Source organism: Paramormyrops kingsleyae, chromosome 14 (genome assembly GCF_048594095.1).
Source record: "Paramormyrops kingsleyae isolate MSU_618 chromosome 14, PKINGS_0.4, whole genome shotgun sequence".
NCBI classification, from domain to species: domain Eukaryota; kingdom Metazoa; phylum Chordata; class Actinopteri; order Osteoglossiformes; family Mormyridae; genus Paramormyrops; species Paramormyrops kingsleyae.
The window spans coordinates 11,732,057-11,753,671 of record NC_132810.1 but is presented as its reverse complement, the minus strand read 5'-3'; the positions used below and the strand labels follow the sequence as shown (position 1 = coordinate 11,753,671).

Genomic DNA, 21,615 nt, shown 5'->3' with positions numbered 1-21,615 from the left:
GGTTTCTTACACACGTTTTTTTCCCTTAATCTTTCACCAGGACAGTGACTTGAGCTTGTCAGACATCAAATTATTGTGCAAAACATATTTAAATGTCATTTTAATTAGAAATTGCTGGTGATAACAAACATACAAAAACAGCCAACAATAACAGACGAGGTATTTTTTTTTTTTTACAAAGTTAAATGCAGCGTTAACATTAATTTTGAAATTGTTTTAAGCCATTTCAATAAATGTCACAACGAGGCTGACCGCTTGAAACAAAACGTAGCATTTCCTAACGATGTCACAGGGCATTGTTTTAAAGGCACAATACTGTAGTGCTGCGTCACTGAAGAAATGGCCATTTACTGCTTTGAAATGCTGAAATGACTCGTTTCTTCTCTACAGTCCATGACATTACAGTAAGATCATGAAGGTACTGAGACAATCTGAACCCATTCTTGCTTCCAGATACTACATTCACCCAGTACACACTTAATATTTATTCATACTCTGAGCATTCTCACAGCAGTCCTCTTACTGCAAAGAAAAGTGGATGTTCCCAAATGGTTTGATTCCAGTTTAAACTACTATTTGACGCAGCCTCTTATAGAGGCAGCATTGATGAGCCCATTTTTTCTAGCACTTCTGCATTAAATCGCACTGACAGTCCTGGATGACCAAATAAGTGGTCCCATTTTAGCCACTAATGTCAGATTCTGAGAGGGAGGGGCACCTTTGTAAGAGCGCCCCTTCTGTGTGCCCGTTAAGATTGTCTCCAGGACTCTGGCAGGGCATCTGCCCGCATGAAGAAAAAAAAAAAACACAGGAAAGCGATGGTAAATTCCCAGGGAGTGGACAGGGCGGTCTGCGGACAGGGCGGTCTGCGGCCGGCGATCACTCCTGCTTGACCAGTTTGTACTCGCGCTTGATCCGGGCGTACGGGCCGATGCTGTCGTCGAACACAAAGTCCCAGAGCACGCGGACCCAGGAGGTGTGCTGCGGGAGTGAGTCATAGTACTCAGCTGCCATCTTCTTCACCTGCCGTGGGTGGGGGGGCGAGGGGAGAGGAGGTTAGCTGGGACACAAGCAGGATTCCTGGGAGTGATTCCAAAAAGGAGTTGCCTGGCACTAATAACAGAGCAGGTCCCGTTAATACAGTACGACATGAATGTTCACCACTGACACCTAATATTTCACCTCCAGCACCATGTGTCCATTCCATTGTTAAAATACGACTTGAAAAGGCACAAGTCACATTATGTTGAGGCAAGCCTTGGACAGAACGCCTACAGTAACGTCTGCCTCATTTGTGCCAATTCCCTTGCTGTCTGAGACTAATGACTCTGCTAAATAATGAGAGTTTCTTCTAAACAGCAGCTAGCAGCTAAGCCTAGTACACTTGTTAATGAAGAATAAGGTATAATGCCGTTTGTTACATTAGTCACAAGCCTACACCTGGGCTCCAGCAATCAAACGCACCATGGGAATACACCCAACTGAGCTTTGATGATGTAACTAATGGAAAAAAAAAAAGGGAGACTTTTGAGTAAATGGATCCAAGCACAAACCGTGGAGGAACAAGTGAAACAAAGGCTGCCCTGCACTGTGAAAGTTTGCACAGGCCGTCGTATCAGTATAACATCTCTGTGTCATGCGTGTGTGTGTGTGTTTTTAGGTGGGGGTCCTTTGATAAGTAATCCATCAAATATAAAGGGCGTTTTGCCATTCTAAACATGCTAGATTAAAAAGCCTTTCCCTTTATCCTCTAGGAAAGCCAGTAGCACAGTGATCAGGGACCTGAATATTTGTCTCTCTTTCCCTCCCAGAACTTATACTCTGTAAGACTCAAATTTACACTTCCTGTAACTCTTAAGCATTTTTCAGACGCTTAATGATAATTTCTATGCATGTCTCTACATATAACGAAACATGAATAACAAGATTGCTTTGGAAGAAAATCAGCCTTCCACATGAGGCCAGACTCACCAGTGGCAGTCGGCTGCCAGGTATGCTGGGAAAGTCGTGGTGCTCCATGTGGTATCCCACGTTGAAGGTGATGAGGTTCAGGGGGCCGTAGTAGGAGTAGGTCTCGTGGCCCTTCAGGAACATGTAATGCTCAGCGATGAAGTGGCCGGAGATGGGGTGCAGCCCCATGCACAGGATGGAGCCGGAAATCAGGTAGACGATGGGTTTCAGCCCCCACAGGTAAAAGATGCAGACGTCTGCCACCAACTGCACCGCGGCATTGAGCACCTCTAGGCTGGACACGGGCTTGGGGTTGACCACCAGGGGGCGCAGTGCATAGAAGAACGGCTGGAGAAAGAGCCAGATGAGCTTGCGGAAAGGGGTGCAGAAGAACCAGCCCTCTAGGTCGGTGGGCACGTCCACGTCCAGGCCGTCGCCGCCCAGGTAGCGGTGGTGGTCGATGTGGTACTTCTTGAAAGAGGCTGAATAGGGCAGACCGATGGGCAGGTTGGCAAACATGGCAAACCAACGGTTCCAGCGAGCTTGCTTGTTGCCAAAGGCCACGTTGTGCGAGATGTCGTGGATCGCCAGTGTCAGCGAGTGGTTGATGCAGCCGCCGAAGGTGTAGGCCCAGATGACAACCCACTTCCAGGACACGTCCTGTACCAGATAGCAGGCTAAAAGCTGGGTCAGCACCATTCCAGTCACAACCCACTTCAGCTGAGGGTCAGGACCCATCAGGGACTTGATCTCGGGGTACTTTGCTGTGTGAACAGAGACACAGAACAGGTTTAGTGCTATAACCCGACTCCCCCAGGACACTATAATGTCCACCAATTAACTTATCAGGGGCCAGAAATGCCAGGAATAAAATGGGAACCCAGGTAAACAGCCCACATTCCTGCATGTTCCACAACATCCACGCCAGGCCAAAGAACTGGAGAGTCGCAATCTTTTCAAACAGCTCAACCCAAAACCAGCTTCTAAGGTTTCCACTGAACAGCCCAAACCGGTCACCGGAGAAACTCTGCCGGCTTACAAGTAAATCGTCGAGCAAGCAAAACCAGAACCCGAGGAATGTGTGTAATAATGACGAAGAACAAATGTGATTATTTCTAGCTGCACGGTAACTGGTTATTAACAATAGCTACCTTTTCAGCTAGTTTGTTTAGACGTATGTACAAGATGCCTGAAGAGTCTGAAAAGTACTATGCTCACCGATACTCCTGCTATTAGTACCAGGCTACAAAATTAGGAATAAATTAAATGTAATTTAAACCCATTTAAACAATCGACAAGGAGACTGCTAGCTTTTGCAGGCAGCGCAGTGATTAACGCAACTCAAGCAGTGTTTAAATGTCTCCCTCTAGGGAAGTAAGCTCTCTCTATAATGGCCCTTTTAATTAGCTAGCATTTTGTTTTGCCATGAGCCATTTTCTCTTTGTTAATTTTCGTAGGCATCTTTTTTCAGGCAGAGGATATTGTAGGGGTAGGTGCTGCAGTAGCCAAGGAAATTAAACCAAAAAAGGTTAAAGAATTTTCATTTAGCACTTCTTTGTTTTTGTAATGATGAGCGTAGCAAATCTTAATTTCTGTCCTAAATACCCATTTAAACTCTGAAATACTCAATTAATTTAAAGTCTATAAAGTAATGGCGTGTCTTTTTCAGGAACTGTTTGGGAAGGGGGAGCAGTAATTTTAAGCCATGGCCACGTATTTGTTTCAGACTATACAGCTGGGGAGTGCATACAATGTGCTGTCCGGACTGGAAGGGTTGTACTTGTAGTCTGACTGGTTCTCCCTGTAGCCGGGCACTGAACCGTATACATCTACAGAAACAGACGTCAAATGCTATAAGTCATTCATTTATTTAGCAAATGGTGATTAACCTGCAGGAGGTGCCCCTCAGCGCATTGGCACGCCTGTTTATCTTATTACTATACATTTTACCATGGCCGGAAGTATTTCTTTCTTTATTTGCCTACACGTTATGCAAATCGGACTCTAGAATTTTAGCTTATTTGCATTCTGTGCTCATGGGTGGCGTCGTACGCGAGAGTTTCATTTGACCATGGCAATTTGGAAATGCATCATTTATGGCTAAATAATCAATACTGGAAATGAAACATCATATGCACTTGGCTTTTAAATTGCTTTTCAAAACGTCAGTCACTAACTAAAATGGCACTAAAACATTCTAATATCAGGAAACCATTCTTTTTATTCTGTATCGGTAATCTGTATTGGGGCAGCGCGTGGCTTAGTGGGCTAAGCCTGTGTGCCTGTAATCAGAAGGTTGCCAGTTCCAACCCAGCCTCTGCGGGTCCTTGAGCAAGGCCCTTAACCCCCAGCTCCCTGGGTGCCGCTACGGGTGGCTGCCCTTCGTGGACAACACACTCTACAAAAGAGCAAGTTGAGGGAGGCGTAAAGACAACTTCCCCACGGGGATCAATAAAGTATCGATCATCTGCGGGAATTATGACATTAGGTAAATCCCTTAATTTGCATTTTATGGACGGGAATACAGGTGACAGATGTGTTAGAGGGAGCCATTATACAATACGCTAAAAAACACTGTTACGCTAAAAAAATCTGTTATTAATGCATGAATCCCTTCCCCAAGATCTCATTCACCTCCATGCCTCCCAATCCTTCATGTACTGTGCTATAATGAGAGAACGTAATATGGTTTTACAGCCTTCATAAAAGTTAACTGCTGAACACTGATCCCACCTGATCTTTCTTTTCATTGATTTTTTTTATTGCAAGATACAGGGGGATATTGTCGCCATAAAGTACCAGACAGCAAAAGAGTATCAAGATATAAATAACGCATTATGTAATTATCCACTTACGATTAATTTAAGTCATTTAAATATGAAAATAGCCCCATGACCTTGTCGTATACTCACAATCAAGCATTAACAATTATTTTTGAAATACATCTTTTTTTAAAAGTTTTGGCCAAATGTCACAGTACAAAAATATTCTGTCCACTGAGTGACAGATCTGCTGCCTCACACAACATCCAATGATGTCCGAACTTGGCCACAAGTTTCCATAATCGAGTGAAACCTCGTATCCTTTAACCAAGAACAAACCCACAGTCACAACCAAATACAACAAAACATACAGGAAGTTTTAATCAGTAACTAAGTGACATAAATATCCCTTCATTTCCCTTTACAGAGTGACCTTCTGCACATCACACACATTTTATTACTATAATAAACATCACGCATCCATCTGTTGAATGCTACTAACCGCCAACAGCCTTCACGGCACAGCCCAGTGGCAGCAAGCCAATCCATGTAGCCACTGGCTCCCAAACCATCTCTCACATATCAATAGATCCTCGCCTTGCATGGGGGCTGCAAGCTGCCAGTGCAGCTAATCATGTTGCAAGATAACTGGCATGTACTTGATGACATGCCAGGATGAAACTAAACTACAAGACGTCCCGGTCCAGACATCCCAGGAACCAGGTACCTGAAGTTTGCTGGGTAAGCGCCTAACAAAGATCTATATTTCTATATAGGTTGCACTAGTGCTTGTGGTCATGGGCATCAGACGGATAGGGATACCCTGGCAGATTCCGGGGGCCCAGCACTTGACAGAGGCCCTTAAAGTACGCTACTTAGTACTTAAGTGTACTATTGAACACCTCCGGAGATCCTTCCTCCCAGTGGTCAAACTTTACTCCTCTGCTTTATGCTGAACATTGAAATATACCATGTACAGCTTCTGTTCCTATCATTTATATCGATACCACTTGCACATCGTATAAAATGGTGGATAATATACATCATACAGTCCTAGTTTTTTCACTGCCTGTGTATAATTTTCCATTTGCACATCTGAGTGCAAACATGTAGTACAGCTCAAAATATACTTGCACATTTCATGTTGTTGGCACAAGTGGTATATGTTTCTGTTCGTTTATTTATTTATAGAGCACTTCTAAACAAAAGGAGTTGAACCCAAAGTGCTGTTTTTAATGGTATATCATCTGTACAACACAAAATGATACAACAATGTAACAAGAGGAACTTAAAAGACCTGGATTCAAATAATAGCCAACATGGATTTAGGAAAGGTAGATCCTGTTTAACTAATTTACTTGAGTTCTTTGAGGAAGCTACAAGAGAATTTGATCACAAAAAGGCCTACAATGTGATCTACTTAGATTTCCAGAAGGCCTTTGATGTTGTCCCCACAAACAGCTCTTGCTTAAGCTCAAAACTGCAGGGATTTTACGAACTGTGGCAGCTTAGATCGAAAACTGGTTAACAGACAGGAAGCAGTGAGTAGTTATTAGAGGCACAATGTCACAGTGAGCCTGCATTCATAGTGGGGTACCACAGGGTTCAATTTTAGGACCACTATTGTTCCTAATTTACATTAATGATGTTGACACCAATACATACAGTAAACTGGTTAAACTTGCAGACGACACCAAGGTGGGTGGTGTAGCAGATACTGATCTAGCGACACAGAGGCTACAATGGGATCTTGATTTAATTAGTGACTGAGCTGATACCTGGCAAATGAAATTTAACGTTGATAAATGTAAGGTAATCCATGCAGGCAGCAGAAATATAAAATACAGATATTTTATGGGTTCCACTAAAATAAAGGTAGCTGATTATGAGAAAAACCTGGGTATGTATGTTGATGCTTCCATGTCCCACTCTTGCCAGTGTGGGGAAGCAATAAAAAAGACCAATAGGATGTTGGGTTACATCTCTAGTTGTGTGGAGTTTAAGTCAAGGGAGGTGATGCAACGATTATACAATTCCTTTGTAAGACCCCACCTAGAATATTGTGTGCAGGTTCGGTCACCATACCTTAAAAAGGACATTGCTGCCTTGGAAAAGGTTCAACGTAGGGTTAAAAGAATGATTCCTGGTCTTAGAGGAATGTCTTATGAGAAGTTAGCTGAGCTGAATCTGTTTAGCCTTGAGCAAAGGAGACTAAGGGGGGACATGATCCAGGTCTATAAGATTCTAACAGGTCTGGATGCTGTTCAGCCAAATGGCTATTTCAATATTAATTTAAATACTAGAACTTGTGGCCATAAATGGAAATTAGGGGGAGAATATTTTAAAATGAATTTTAGGAAACCCGACACAAAGACGACAGAAAGCTTGCAATTTGTAATACATGTAAAGCCAAAGTAAACCCTGGGGGAACCACCACGAAAGCGTGGTGAAACATCGCAGGTAAACCTTCAACTGATTAAACTGATTATTAAACACATACTAAACCTTGAAAAGGAATAATCATTAATATTGCAAAGCTATAAAGTTTTTTTCCCTATGAAGGAAAAAATGTTGTAACGAAACTTTAACCTTCTGCACTATAATGTCCGTACAGTAGGAAGGTATGAAAAAGCCTTAATCTAGCTTACTAGCGATGTAACTGTATGCGCATAACATGCGATGTTGGTATTAATAGTATTACCCTGCATCTATTACTTGGAAGAGTATAGTACACTTAAGTTTTATTTGGAGTATTGTAAACGATGGACTTTTTAATTGTAAGACGAGTAAAAAAAAAAAAAGAGAAAACGTTAATGTCGTGTTATCTGTTGCATTTAAACATACTGGAAAATGATTAAGTGCCTGACATTTGTTATTTAAATCTGTTGCACCTGCTCTTGCTTGTTAAAGTGAAGATAAAGTTTATGTCAGATAAAGTTGGGTGTACAGCAACTCATTTATAATTATCAGTTATTTGTACCTCAGTCCAGTCACAGAGCACTTTGAGACTTGTATAAGTGAGAGAATATCCTGTAACTTGTGCAGTTTGGGGGAAATTATAAAGTGTAACAATTTATTATGAAAATAAAATTTTGCATTGAAGAAAAGTTTATTTTTGTCTGTATATGTTGTCAATTATAGTTCTTAGAAAATTGGTTTTGGCAAAAATCGGTATTGGCAGGTCACATGTGCAAAAAATACTGGAAATCTGAAAATCGGCCAAGAAAAATGCATCTCTAACAAAAATAATTTCCCTTCAGGGATCAATAAGATTTTTCTGATTCTGATTCAACGTGGAAAAAAATTTCTACCCTGAAGCAGAGACAAAAAAAGGACCAGGAACTACCACACAGGAACTGCAATCAGGCCAAATTCCAGTGGTGGGAAGGTAACAGGCATTCCTAAGTTCCCAAAAAGTTCCTGGAAAAATATTCTTATGGTGGGAAAGGGCTTACAAACGACCTACTTGGGCTTCAGCTTCGATCACTGGACTAAGATGAGGCTTTTGGTACAAAGAACTTCTACATACTGTACTAGTATTCAGCGTATTCATAAGTAACCTCCACTGTGACCACTGCGAATAGAGCATGTGGAGTTCATCTGCTTAAAATATACTTATATCCATTGGTCAGTAATATCTGCATCAGGAACATTAGACCTTATTTGTCTGCAGCTCACCTTCATGTCCAGCACATGATATCTCGTGACTAGACCACTGCAACTCTCTATTGTCAGGTCTACCAGCCTGTGCTGTCAAACCGGTGCAGATGATTCAAACACATGGCAGCACGTCTGGTATGCAGTCATCAGGGGTGGGGATCCTGTTCCATGGAGGGCCGGTGCGGGTTTTTGGGATGACCTCTCAATCAGCCAATAACAGTGGGTCCTCAGGAGTGGAGTTGAGAACCACTGCTTTAATTATTATTGAGGCATCCCCCAAACCCACACCGGACCTCCATGGAACAGGTTCCTCACCCCTGCCCTCATCTTACACCCATCCTGGTCTCTCTTCACTGGCTCCCTATAGGCACTTGCATCAAGTTCAAGTCCTTGGATCTGGCCCTCAGATCCATTACTGGATAGGCACCCATCTCTACCAAAAGACTCCTTAAGACCTACATCCCATCTCGCCCTCTTTGGTCAGCAAACCAACATTGCTTTGAAATCCCTGCCACGTGAGTAGTGACTTTCCAGATGTTTGTCCTGTGAGATTCCCCAATGTTGGGATGATCTGCCAATCAGAATCTCTCTCCATTTTCAAGAAATGCATCAAGACCCAGGATTCATTATTTAGATTCATAATCTGTTTGAAATGTTATGCAACCGCTGTATGTCCTGCTCCCTCACTGCTTACACTTGTTACTCAGCATTCATTGGAAGCTCTTATGCCTAGTTGACTCCTTGACATATGCATGCTTGCAATGTGCCATTTGTCTCACTTCTGGGTCATTTTGGACAAAGACATCTGCTAAATAAAAGTAATTATCTCATCACTCATGTAGGAATCATGTAATGGCATTCCAAGTTAATATGCCTTGAAAAACTACGGAACATCCAAGATTTCACCCTTTTTCACCCTTCCTTGCAGTGGTCACATCTGGCCATTTGAACTCTGTGGCAGCTAATTAATATTAATTATTTTTCTTTATTTAAATATAGGAAACCAATTAATACACTGACCCATTTAGCAAATCTGAGCAAAACAAACAGATTTAAGGAATATCGGGTGCTTAGGTTTTTTTAATGACCTTTTTATGGCTTTTCATAGATGCTTCTCTTTTACTAGAGTTTCATCTTTAGTCAGGCAGAAATACAGGACAGCATTCATTTAAATTCTAAATCAGCACAGAGACCGCTATTCTCGCAACACAGCTACATTGTGGCTGTACTGCTTCAGAAAAGCTATGGTCAGTTATAGTCACCTGGGAAGCCCAACTTATGACCTCATGCCTGATGAATGCAGCACCTGCGTCGGGCATAATTAAGAAGAGATCAATTATTAATACCTTCAATGTGTAAAATGAACCACCCCCCTTCAGCATTTTTGGCCACCTCCTTTTGTCTTGGTGGGAAGGTACAAGTAATACCCATGGAACTGGACACAGACAAGGGTACGACCCACCTTTTTTTCGTGTATACATTCCCGCTATTACGTTCACCAGTAAAGAACGCCACCTGAAATGGTTGCTAGCAGAAAAACCATACGCTTCACCTAATCTTTTTGATAGCGAAGGAAATCTGTTTAATTTCTGTTTACATAATAATATTCCAGGGTCAGACAACTTCTGAAGATACACCTAAAGGAAGTGAATCACCCAGGGGAACTAAACCTTTGACTTCTAACCTCCAAATCCTGTGTCATTTCATACCTCAGTGCTTCTGGGCAGCCTTGATGCATCTCACAGCACAAAAAAAAAAAAGAGACAAATCAGATTGTTTAGCACCAATATTTACACAAAAACAAATCATATTATGCAAAGACTACCTTTAGCATAAATTCAAGGTCATCTTTACCTACCTCCAGGCTTTCTACCTTCTGTGTTGTCAGGTGGAAATTTACCAGCTGATAGGATAATGGTGACCATCAGCGTTTGCAGGTAGTTGTGGCAAAAGGGAAATTAAATGGGATACAATTTAGTGTCTAGAAAAAGGCTGCAAAGCAGCTGAAGAAGAACAGGTGTGCTGGGGCGCTTTAATGCACGGGTTTACCCGGGCTGCAGCTCAGGGGCCTCCTCTAGCCATGTTTAATAACAGGGGGGGGGATTTTGACAATTTTTTTCACAGTCGCCACCCCCTCCTAGCACAGAAACACAGTAGAGGGGCCTCGGGCCTTGTTGATGTGCATCTGGGTTGCTCAGTTTCAGCACTGTTAATATCATTCCAGAATGCCAAGTGATTGAGCTTCTGGTATGTAAATATCAGCAGATGGCGAGCTTCTGCTCAAGGGTACCAGGGAGGCTGTGAGCGTCCCACTTCACACAGCATATACTATGGGAACTATGGCTTCCTGTTCCCTCTTCTCAGAGCCCGCGGTACCGCAATGCCACGCATCTTTACGATGTCGTATAGGATGCTCCCATTTGCCTTCATTTAAATGTCCGTAATGTTTAAGAAATGCGCTAAATATTTCTCCTGCAGGAACACGACTAACCTCATCCTACTCCTGACTCTCACTGGTCTCCCGCAATTGTTCCATTGACATGGTCTACTTGGCACTGCCAGAAGCTCTGATTTTGTAACTTGCACTTAGCTTGTGCTAGATTCTCTCTTGGGAGAAGGGTTCTCTGATGTGAGGCTCTAAACAGTGTCATTCTACCTCTTGATCCCACAACTGTTTTGCTGCATTTGTTACTGGTCACGTATTGGAAGTCTTGCCTAGCAACAATCTTACCTAAATTGGGTCCACAACATCTGTATGTCCTTTACACGTCTTCCAGTACAAGCTCATGGGTAAATAAGAAACATTAGTAATTGGTTGAAATGGATATATGGGGGGGAAGCCATTCATTTGGAGCTTCCACACTATCCTCAATCACATTAGTAACCAGGACTCTGTGAATGATTTACCCAATACACTGGGGTGTGTTAAACTACATTCCCAGTGTTCCAGGTAACATCTGCAATTCTGCTCTTGTGTAATATTGAGTAATCTCAACAATGGGCCAAGTTCTGAGAAGGTGCGTTTGAAACAGAGCTGAATGTAACTGCCATGTGATGCATACAGCCAGCAATTTTTCTTACACAAATGCCGAAATTTCGAATGAATTCACATTTCATGCACAATTTATGAAAATGTAACCCGGGTGTAGGGTTAGGACAGGCAAGGTAGGCAGCTGGGCAATTACATAGTACATTGCAAAGGCAATCTGCTTTATTTGTGTATTTTGAAATTAAAGGAATTGTGTTTATTAAATTCTCTTTGCTAATATTATTAATTTAGACTTCAAGCTAAAATAATGATCATAAATTTTACAGTGTTGGGTGGGGTGCATTGAAGACCCCCATGGAGTACTTTGCATAGGGGCCCCAAGTGTACGATGAATCGCACCTGCCTGTGTCACATCATTATCTCACCAAAATCCATTTTTGTAAACGAACTATATCATAATTAAATATTATGGGTTAAAGAACAGGATATTTGTCTTGAATATCAATTGGGGTACAGCACAGTGATGGGTGGACCATTCTGGAACTTGAACCCACAACCTTTTGGTCACAAGTCTAGTTCCTTGTTCACCTGCGGCCAAACAGATTTATATATATTTTAACGAATTCAGGGCGACTTAATTGCTTCTCTCCGCGAGTTTCTGGCTCACTGACTGAGCGCATACTATCGCTGAGCAGGCTGAATGCGCTCCATGCGGATCATATTGACGAGGCGTATTCAAGTCATGCTGCGCAATTAGCGCACATGTGACCCTGTCTACAGCAAACCTCCTGTGTGGAAACAGAAGCCTCTGTTTTTACCATAGTAGTGTACCCCTGTGCAACTCTGTCGTGTTTCTAACCAACACAGGACAAACCAGGACCTTTGTATTTACTGCACAACTCTCCCCAAAGTAGATGAAAACAATCCCGGTGGCTTTTATCCTCAATGAAACAGGACACTCATATTTTCCCCTACTTGAGCCCGGCGACATTTCAAATTATCTACGCAATCGTCAGGGAGACATAAACTATGACTTTAGGCGCACGGCGGTTTAGGTTCTGGAACCGGCTTTTAACAACGCGCTTCAGATGTAATGTTTCAAAATCGGCCTTTAAAATTGTGATGTTGCGGTCGCTGATTCATCACACTCATGCCCACTTAAAAGAAATAACCTAGCTATGCAGTTCGGTACTTTACACCCGTCGCTGTATTTTGCCAGTACACTTCTAGAGAACTTATCAAACTCGTCAGGACCGATTCGTGAAAGGATCACAACTGATTTTTAGAGACGCCGCATTAAGCTCCATTAAACTGAAGATAAAACTCCTTCCGACACACGTAACAACCTGGGTATTATTTCTCCGTAGTGTCGCGCTTGCCAGACCCAGGCATCGCGGCTGCAGGAGCTGGACCAGGCGGTTTGCTTAACCAGGATTGCCGTTGACCAAACACAGCCCCCAAGCACCAACTCCCGACCGCACCAGCTACACACGGTGGGCGGACACACGTTATATACAGCATTTACACACGACACTATAACAAACCAACAGACGCTAATTGCACACTGCTATTTAAATGGCTGGTACCAGTCTAACTGCCAGATTTTTGCCCCTAGCGCTACAGTAGTGTTGTGGAGTTAGAGATACCTGTCCTCAAATCGTTTCAAAGGCGGTGATTTTCTACCAAAAACCCCAACCTCAAATAACACATCGTACAAAAAGAAAAACTCGTGAACCGCCCTAAACGCCAGTTTAAATGTCCATCAACAGGTGAAGTCCGCACCTCCTCTGTTTAAACTTCAGCGGTATAATAATGATGTTTAAAGTTTGTGATCACGTTTTCCCCCTGCTCTCCACAACAGGTGTACCAAGGTATACCCGCGGCAGGGAGTACGCCAAGACCAAGTTACAGATACTAATCAGGTACTGTAATCGTAATGAAATGTCATTTCGCAATAAGCTTAATAAAAACCAGCGTTGTCACCCCCATTCACATATGATTATGTAGTTATTTTAAATAATATAAACAATACAACGCTTCACCGTTAGCATCTGCTTGAGAGAAACTTCCACACTGGGAAGTCCTACTGCTGGGACTGAAACCATGATCAGAGGGAACTCAAACCGTCAAATCAAAGTGCTGGTATGGTGTCCTACCCAGAATCTCCTTCCTCCTGGACGTGTGCGGCTGATCGGTGTAAACCCATTCAAAATCCACCCGTCCTGCTTTCTCCCCCATAGCTGTCCTCCCGCAACGGGTGCCAAAGAGTGGAAGGCACGGTGATCACTCTCGCACGCACATACACTGCGCCCGGAGGCACACACCCTCCTCAAGGCACTGGCGCAAGGTGTGACTTAAAAGCTCCTCCCCAGTTGCAATGTCAGCGGTGCTATATATCTCATCGAATCAAATCTGATCGGTATAAAACCAACGCGCATTTTCCCCCCTTCTTTCTCTTCATCTTCTGACATGACCATGTTTTAGGTGTATGCATGCTTCTATTCACTGAAAATGTAAAGTTTAAAACACTTAAAAAGTGGGATTATGTTTTAAGGACAGAACCGTAGTAGGCTTGCATTAGACTTATCGATATCCAAGCAGGCCCAGTTTTATTAGTTAATTTGATATCACAAAATTGTCTGCCGACAGAGGGCGCCATCCAGTCGTTTACTTGGTCTATGGTCCTAAAGCGTTCAGTTCTCCAAAAGATAAAAGCGTGCATCTAAATTGCTAAATGTTAATTTCCCAGTGTTTCTAATTTTTACAAAGTTGTGCTATGGTAATCTTTTTTTTGCGCGCCTGGTTTACTAGGCACGTAGGGTTCCCCCCTCACTTAAGTCTTATTGTCTTTATTTCAATTACTTCCCAGCCGCTCATATTCACCCCGGATGGCCCGAGCTGGCTGACTGCCCTCCCAGCTGCCCGACTCCCTTTACGTTCGATCTTGTTTCTGCCAAGCTGCATTATATCGTACTGGCCAATAACATTAACACTGATTTTTATGTTTTTCGTGAGCCCTGGATGCAATAAAACTTACTACAAGAACATTTTAACCGTACCAATATTGTGCACACAATCCGATGAGACCAAAAGAAAAATGATAAAGCAAACTCATACGGAAATAGCCTACAATCACAAAAATTCTGTTACTGAATTTACGGTTTTTGAAGTATCCTCCTACATTTGCAATGATGAGTTATGGCAGAAGCCAATAAAATCAACAAAAATAAAAGGGGTTGCTGCAAATATGGGCTGAATGGTCATATCAGAGTATGCTGTCACATGAGTTGTAAGTGTAGTATGGTGACTCAATGGACAGCACCAGGATATTACACAGGAGCCTTACTCAGGCTGTTTAAATGTACACTAATTATTTTAAATAGTATGTTCTCACTCATTTTCATTAAAATCAGATTCCTCCAATAAAGAATTACTCCCCTTTTTTTATGAGTCCTCCCAATTTCTTACCTCCTAGGTTGTAGGTTCACGTCCTACATTCCTGTGCTCCTATCAATGCACATGATGGCTTCCTCCCACGGGACAAAAACATGCAGTTAGGTGAACCGATGTCTTAAATTGTGCCCCGTGACGGCCTGAGATAAGCTTCAGACTCACTGCCACCTTGTAGTCGTGTGCAAAAGTTTGGAGAATGACACAAGTGTTGGTTTTCACAAAGTTTGCTGCTTCAGTGTTTGTAGATCTTTTGTCAGATGTTTCTGTGGTATACTGAAGTATAATTACAAGCATTTCATAAGTGTCAAAGGCTTTTATTTAAAGTTGCATTAAGTTTATGCAGAGTCAAGATTTGCAGTGTTGGCTCTTCTTTTTCAAGACCGCTGCAATTCACCCTGGCATGCTGTCAATCAACTTCTGGGACAAATCCTGGCTGATGGCAGCCCATTCTTGCATAATCAATGTTTGGAGTTTGTAAGAATTTGTGGGATTTTGTGTGTCCACCCGCCTCTTGAGGATTGGCCACAAGTTCTTAATGGGATTAAGATCTGGGGAGTTTCCTTGCCATGGACCCAAAATGTTGATTTTTTTGTTCCCCAAACCACTTAATTATCACTTTTGCCTTATGGCACGGTGTCCCATCCTGCTGGAAAAGCCATTGTTTGTCACAAAACAGGAAGCGGAATGGATGGTTGAGAGAAGTTGCTCTCGGAGGATGTTTTGGTACCATTCTCTATTCGTGGCTGTGTGGAAAAATTGTGTGGGCCCACTCCCTTGGCTGAGAAGCAACCCCACACATGAATGATCTCAGGATGCTTTACTGTTGGCAGGACACAGGACTGATGGTAGCGCTCACCTTTTCTTTCTTCTTTTTTCTGGATACCCTAAACAATTGCAAAGGGGCCTCATCAGAGAAAATAACTTTACCCCAGTCCTCAGCAGTCCAATCCCTGTACCTTTTGCAGAATATCAGTCTGTCCCTGATGTTTTCTTGGAAAGAAGTGGCTTCTTTGCTGCCCTTCTTGACACCAGGCCGTCCTCCAAAAGCCTTCGCCTCACTGTGCATGTAGATGCACTCACACCTGCCTGCTGCCATTCCTGATCATGCTCTGCACTAGTGGTGCCCCAATCCTGCAGCTGAATCAACTTTGGGAGACGGTCTTGGCACTTGCTGGACTTTCTATGGTGCCCTGAAGCCTTCTTCAGAACAATTGAACCTCCCTTCTTGAAGTTCTTGATGATCCGATAAATGGTTGATTTAGGTGCAATCTTACTAGCAGCAATATCCTTGCCTGTGAAGCCCTTTTTATGCAAAGCAATGATGACTGCATGTGCTTCCTTGCAGGTAACCATGGTTAACAGAGGAAGAACAATGATTTCAAGCACCACCCTCCTTTTAAAGCATCCAGTCTGCTATTCTAACTCAATCAGCATGACAGAGTGATCTCCAGAGTGATCTCCAGCTCCAGCCTTGTCCTCATCAACACTGTCACCTGTGTTAACGAGAGACCCACTGAAATGAAGTCAGCAGGTCCAGTTGTGGAAGGCTGAAATGCAGTGGAAATGGGTTTTTTGGGATTAAGTTAATTTTCATGGCAAAGAGGGACTTTGCAATCAATTGCGATTCATCTGATTCAGCCTTCATAACATTCTGGAGTACAGTATATGCAAATTGCCATCATAAAGACTGAGGCAGCAGACTTCCATCCATCCATCCATCCATTGTCCAACCCGCTTATCCTACTGGGTCGCGGGGGACCAGAGCCTATCCCGGAAGCAATGGGCACGAGGCAGGGAACTACTCTGGATGGGGGGCCAGCCCATCGCAGGGCACACACACACCATTCACTCACACATGCACACCTAAGGGCAATTTAGCAACTCCAATTAGCCTCAGCATGTTTTTGGACTGTGGGGGGAAACCCCACGACGACATGGGGAGAACATGCAAACTCCACACACGTGACCCAAGCAGAGACTCGAACCCAGGTCCCAGAGGTGTGAGGCAACAGTGCTAACCACTGCACCACCATGCCGCCCCTCAGCAGACTTTGTGAAAAATAAAATTTGTGTCATTCTCAAAACTTTTGGCCACAGCTGTGTTAAGCAGTTGTATACAGGAGATATGTGCCATCTAGTGGTTCAGTTGATATTTTCTGCATTTCAATAAAAAGGGACAATAAAAACATCACAAAGAATATGCTGAAGAGCACAGCTTGTCTCAGGTTTTGTCTTGGTTGTGAAAATCAGGAGTCATCAGCCCAGATCCTGGTGGTTTGCAGCTGTCCTTAAACTCTTCTGAAGAACACCAACACCACATAGAAAGACTAAATTGTTCCCGTCAGAACTCTAATTAGCTCAGCTAAGAATTTAAGTGATGTTGTGGCTAGTGCTCACACAGAACCAGAGTCATGAAATCACTGGGGGGAAAAAATTGTGCCTTTGGGTATTAAAACTAAATAAAGTTACTTATGCATTTCAGATGTTCCAGTTTTTCCACATCTGCAATCCAGGTTTTAAACCACTGATCAAAACATAATTATAAGCGCATTTCCATTACATTTTAACACCACTCTCCTTCATAGTGAACATAAAATTGATACTAGTACTCTCAAGAGCTGTTTTACGTTTAGTGAGTTTATTAAATATGTGCCTTTATGGACATTTTTTTAAGGGACAGAATTCAGCATGGGATATATGACTACTGAATACAATAACATGAAGCAAATAAAACTGCGAAAGAAATTAAAGTCAGCGAAAAGCCATGTGAACACTGGAGAGTATACAAATTGATCTGAATTCATACCCACAACCCCCTGGGTCCAAGGTGGACATGCAAAAGTGATTTCTCTGTCAGCCTGTTTGATCACTTAGCAGCCACTGGTAACCAAGACCTCTAATTAGAATATCAGAGTGAGCAGCAAATTTGAGCCAAAAAGGCCACCACTTTTAGCTTTATCCACCAACTTGTGTTGAGAAAAAAAAAGTGCAGTGGTGGATAGTGCAGGTCCAGAAATCAAAAATCCAGACCAATGTTTTGTTTCAACCAACTACTTGAGTACCTGTGACTGTGACTCTTCATAGTCAACTGGTTGGTTGAAACAGAATCTTGGTCTGGATTTTTACTTTGTGGACCTGAACTATCCACCTCTGCAAAATGCCACAGCTCTGAGAAATTTGATTATGGGTTATTTCGGCTGGGGAATACTGCATGGCGGTATGCAGAGGGCTGCAGTGCTTACAGGGTTTATGTTAACTGACAAGATTTATAGCTGAAAGCAAAGGTGAGATCAACTACTTATAATGATGAGTTCAGAATTTTTAAAAAATCACTGCACCCTCAATGCTAAGCAGACCAATGACCCATTACCAGTCCACAACTGGGACACTCACAGTCATGAAGTTATGTCACGTAATGTTTCCTATGTACATCATAGGTTATTTAAAGTGCATCGCACATACTGTGGGGCTGCCACTAACTGACCTTCAATGACATGGTTAGTTAAACTCCACATTACACATCGAGCAGTGTATCCTTAGGGACCCCCAGACAATCTGTGTTTCCGCTTCCTCCCAGCTCCAGTAGGGACCACCTGGCAAGGAGCTGGGGGGGGGGGAAGCAAAAACATGGACTGTCTGTGGATTCCCAAGGATTGCATTGGGAAACAATGGATTAAGGGACTGGTTTTTGAGTCAGTCAGCAACTTTTACCAGTTATAGCGATTTCAAATTGATTTCAAAGTTATTGAGATTTTAATCTATCCTCCTTACATTTATGTAAAATTATACATTGTCTGATTTTAAATATTTGAAATGAACATTTTAACAGTTGCTTTTTTATGTGGAAAGTATTATACAGAAATCCTTTTGTACATGCCGCAACCTTCACTGAACCATCTAACACTCAGGCCTGGATCTAGACTGCTCAGGTTGGGGGGGCAATTAGAAATTTTGGGTGGGCAGCATTTCACACAATGGACTGTACTGCAGTGCAGTAGCGGCTTGTTACGAGAGAGATAGGTGGGATTCATGGCCATATTCATATTTTATATTTGAACTAGTTATGAACTCTACATTATGCTCTCATAGTCATCTCTCTGATCAGGAAAGATGAATAATAATAATTATTATTATTTCTGTACTGTGTTTTGGATTGAAGTGTATGCTAACCAAACATAAATTTAACAAACATAAGCTTATCTACTGGCATATTAAAGGCAAATTTGGAACTCAAACTCATGAACTGGTATATAAGAACATAAGAGCGTACCATATGTAACATGAACACTAATGTAGTAGAAAGATACTCCTTAAAGAGAAAAAGCATTAAAAGCTAATTACCAAACCATAAACAAACTGGCTTTGCAAACAAAGATGGAAGCGACCTGCACCTTTGATGGAAGATGGAAGCGACCTTTGCGCTGGTGCAAAGTGGCCAGGGAAGGTGTAACATTACTGCCCGAACCGCCCGCAGTAGCTGCCCACAGGGAAGGTGTAACATTACTGCCCGAACCGCCCGCAGTAGCTGCCCACTTGGTTCGAAGGCACCGGACCCGAAGCTTGGTTCTTCAAGCTAAGAGCAGCTGTAACTGAACTGCTGGCAGCAAGCTTTGATTTGGGAATCAAAAATTGTTGGGTGCTGTTTATGGTTGTGTATGACTAATTTAAGTAAATTATAGCAAGTAATCTATCTAACCAGGCAAATTTATTTATACTGAGCGCTGACAGGGGTTGCCAACTCTCACCCATCTGGGGTGACACTCATGCTTTCAGGCTCTCACACAAGAAATCTTATGGCAAATCTATATTATTCCATTATAAACCTAAAATTAGCTACATAAAAAGCATTCAGGTAGTTTGCAAACCCTACAGACTATTTACAAGGCAATAAAACTGCTACATACATGTAAATAAATGCATGTGCATGTGTGTCCAGATTTGTCTCAAACTGAAAATCTCACTCCAGCCAGCTGACCAACACTGGCAACCCTGCGCTGATATCAACGTTAGTAAACAATTGTTTCATGCAGTAATGCCCCCATATCCACGGGAGATACGTTCTAAAGCCTACCACGGAGATTCAAAACTGTGGATAGTCACTATAAAATAACTTGTTTTTTGTGTACTTGCATAACTATGGTAAAGTTTAATTTACAGGTGACTCTGAGACCGTGGTTAACAAATCAGCAGATATGGGGGTTCCACTATACTATTCTATTGAGCTTTGTAGCCAACAGTAATGTTAACTAGCTAGCTATTTATCTAGGAGTTAACTAAACTACAACTAGCAAAGATCTTTATTCAACACAACATTACAGCAAACCACAACAGCAAAAGATACATTTTAACAAGAAGGAGCTTTAAAAAAATTCCTTTCCCTCTTTCACAGGTGACTACAAATGCTCCACAGAAGAATATCTGATGGGACAAATGAAATAAACATGACTGGCAGATTCAGATGGCGCAGGCTAAAGTTGACCAATTGGGTGGGCAGAGCAGAAATTTGGGTGGCCAATGCCCACACCTGCCAATTTCTAGATCCAGCTGTACTAACACTATACCTTATGATCAATCTGGGAAGAAAGGTTTAGGTCAGGGCTACTCAAATCATGGTCCTCAAGGGCCAAGCACTGCTGGCTTTCAAGCCTTCCTTCAGTTGTGAGCCAGGTGTGAAGCCTCTGGCTAATAAGAATCAGTAATTATTAAACTAAACTACCTGGAGGAACTTAAAACAAGGCCCGAATTTAGAATCGAGGTCCAGATTTGAAAAGCCCTGGTTTAGGTAAAAGTACCTGGCAGAAGACATAATGAATTAATAAACAGACCAGCAGGTGGTGTAACAGTGTTGGACATTACCTTGTGACTGATGGTTACAAGTTTTAGTTTTAGTTTCAGGAAGAGCCCTCCTGTGGTACTTAAGGAAGGGACTCAATATGAAACATCCCAGGAAAACGGTGAACTAAAACAGAAATATCGGCTAACCAAATAAACGCAATTAGGTAATGACAGATATCAGAAACTTAATTCTGGTCACTTTACAATAAGGTAAAAATGTGAAAATGTTAAGGAAACTCTTTTAAAAAAACAAATGTCATGTCCTTTTTTCAATAAATAAAATTGCTGCATTTCGACAAACTCTGGACACAATAGTATATAAACTAGCTACGGCAATAAACAATTTTCAGCTGATACAGAACAATTTAACACCCATTTCCTTACGTCACACAAAGCAGAATGCAATCCACGGGGAAGAGTGAAATCAGTGGCAATTTAACATCTCCCCCCTCAATGAAGAGCACTTAATGGTCTATCGCACAAATCCCATTTTGCGTTTTGTTATGGTCTTAAGTAGCGGACAGTCGTGGTTATTGGTTGATAATCACAAACGACACGTTCAGAATAAAAATCGAATGATTGCAAATATAACACAGTATCTATGTGGTTTTGTACCATCAGCCATGTAGCATAATTTCAGCAAAATATTAATATTCATTCTTACATTCTAAAACAAAAATTTTATGCAATTTACTTTTTCGGATATTAACGCGTAGCACAAAGCATACAGAAACAAGCAACCCCACAGCAGAAGCGCACTACGCAACGTTAACCCACAAGTCTGGATAATGCCATCTGCATCTACAGCCCATAAAATACAAGCGTAATATATGACATATCCCCATAGTCATTAAAATAAAAGATCAAAGGACTAATTGCGCGATCGAAGCACCTCGACAGCAGCTCCTGTGTATTTGCATGTCCCATGGGCATAACGCCAAGTCTCGCGAGATCCGGTATCCAGAG

The 21,615-nt window shown here is 42.3% G+C and overlaps 1 protein-coding gene and 1 long non-coding RNA gene across 9 annotated transcripts; one reads left to right on the top strand and one right to left on the bottom strand.

The window, feature by feature from the left end:
* Window positions 1-85: 85 nt before the first annotated feature.
* degs2 (delta(4)-desaturase, sphingolipid 2) lies at window positions 86-21,614 on the bottom strand. 8 transcript variants are annotated; one of them, XM_023828332.2, is made up of 6 exons: window positions 12,708-12,952; window positions 10,231-10,275; window positions 10,082-10,110; window positions 9,635-9,678; window positions 1,972-2,714; window positions 86-1,023 (listed from the first exon to the last, which is right to left on the bottom strand). In XM_023828332.2, exons 5-6 carry the CDS (start codon window positions 2,686-2,688, stop codon window positions 880-882), a joined length of 861 nt encoding a protein of 286 aa, XP_023684100.1. In that variant the 5' UTR covers window positions 2,689-2,714; window positions 9,635-9,678; window positions 10,082-10,110; window positions 10,231-10,275; window positions 12,708-12,952; the 3' UTR covers window positions 86-879. The 8 variants fall into 8 exon arrangements, with proteins under 8 accessions (XP_023684100.1, XP_023684102.1, XP_023684103.1 ...); XM_023828334.2 differs by lacking the exon at window positions 9,635-9,678; XM_023828335.2 differs by lacking the exon at window positions 10,231-10,275 and having other exon boundaries at window positions 10,082-10,100.
* LOC140578412 (uncharacterized) lies at window positions 12,919-17,052 on the top strand. The gene is made up of 3 exons (XR_011982588.1): window positions 12,919-13,130; window positions 13,223-13,283; window positions 16,160-17,052. It is a non-coding gene; the product is annotated as an uncharacterized lncRNA (long non-coding RNA).
* Window position 21,615: the final 1 nt, after the last annotated feature.

Excerpts from the sequence above, each read along its gene's own strand:
- degs2 (XM_023828329.2), bottom strand. The coding sequence starts at position 13,599 with ATGGGGGAGAAAGCAGGACGGGTGGATTTTGAATGGGTTTACACCGAT. Across the intron at positions 2,715-13,517 it reads CAGGAGGAAGGAGATTCTGG|CAAAGTACCCCGAGATCAAG; the intron begins GTAGGACACCAT and ends CTGTTCACACAG. Across the intron at positions 1,024-1,971 it reads CTGGCAGCCGACTGCCACTG|GTGAAGAAGATGGCAGCTGA; the intron begins GTGAGTCTGGCC and ends CACCCACGGCAG.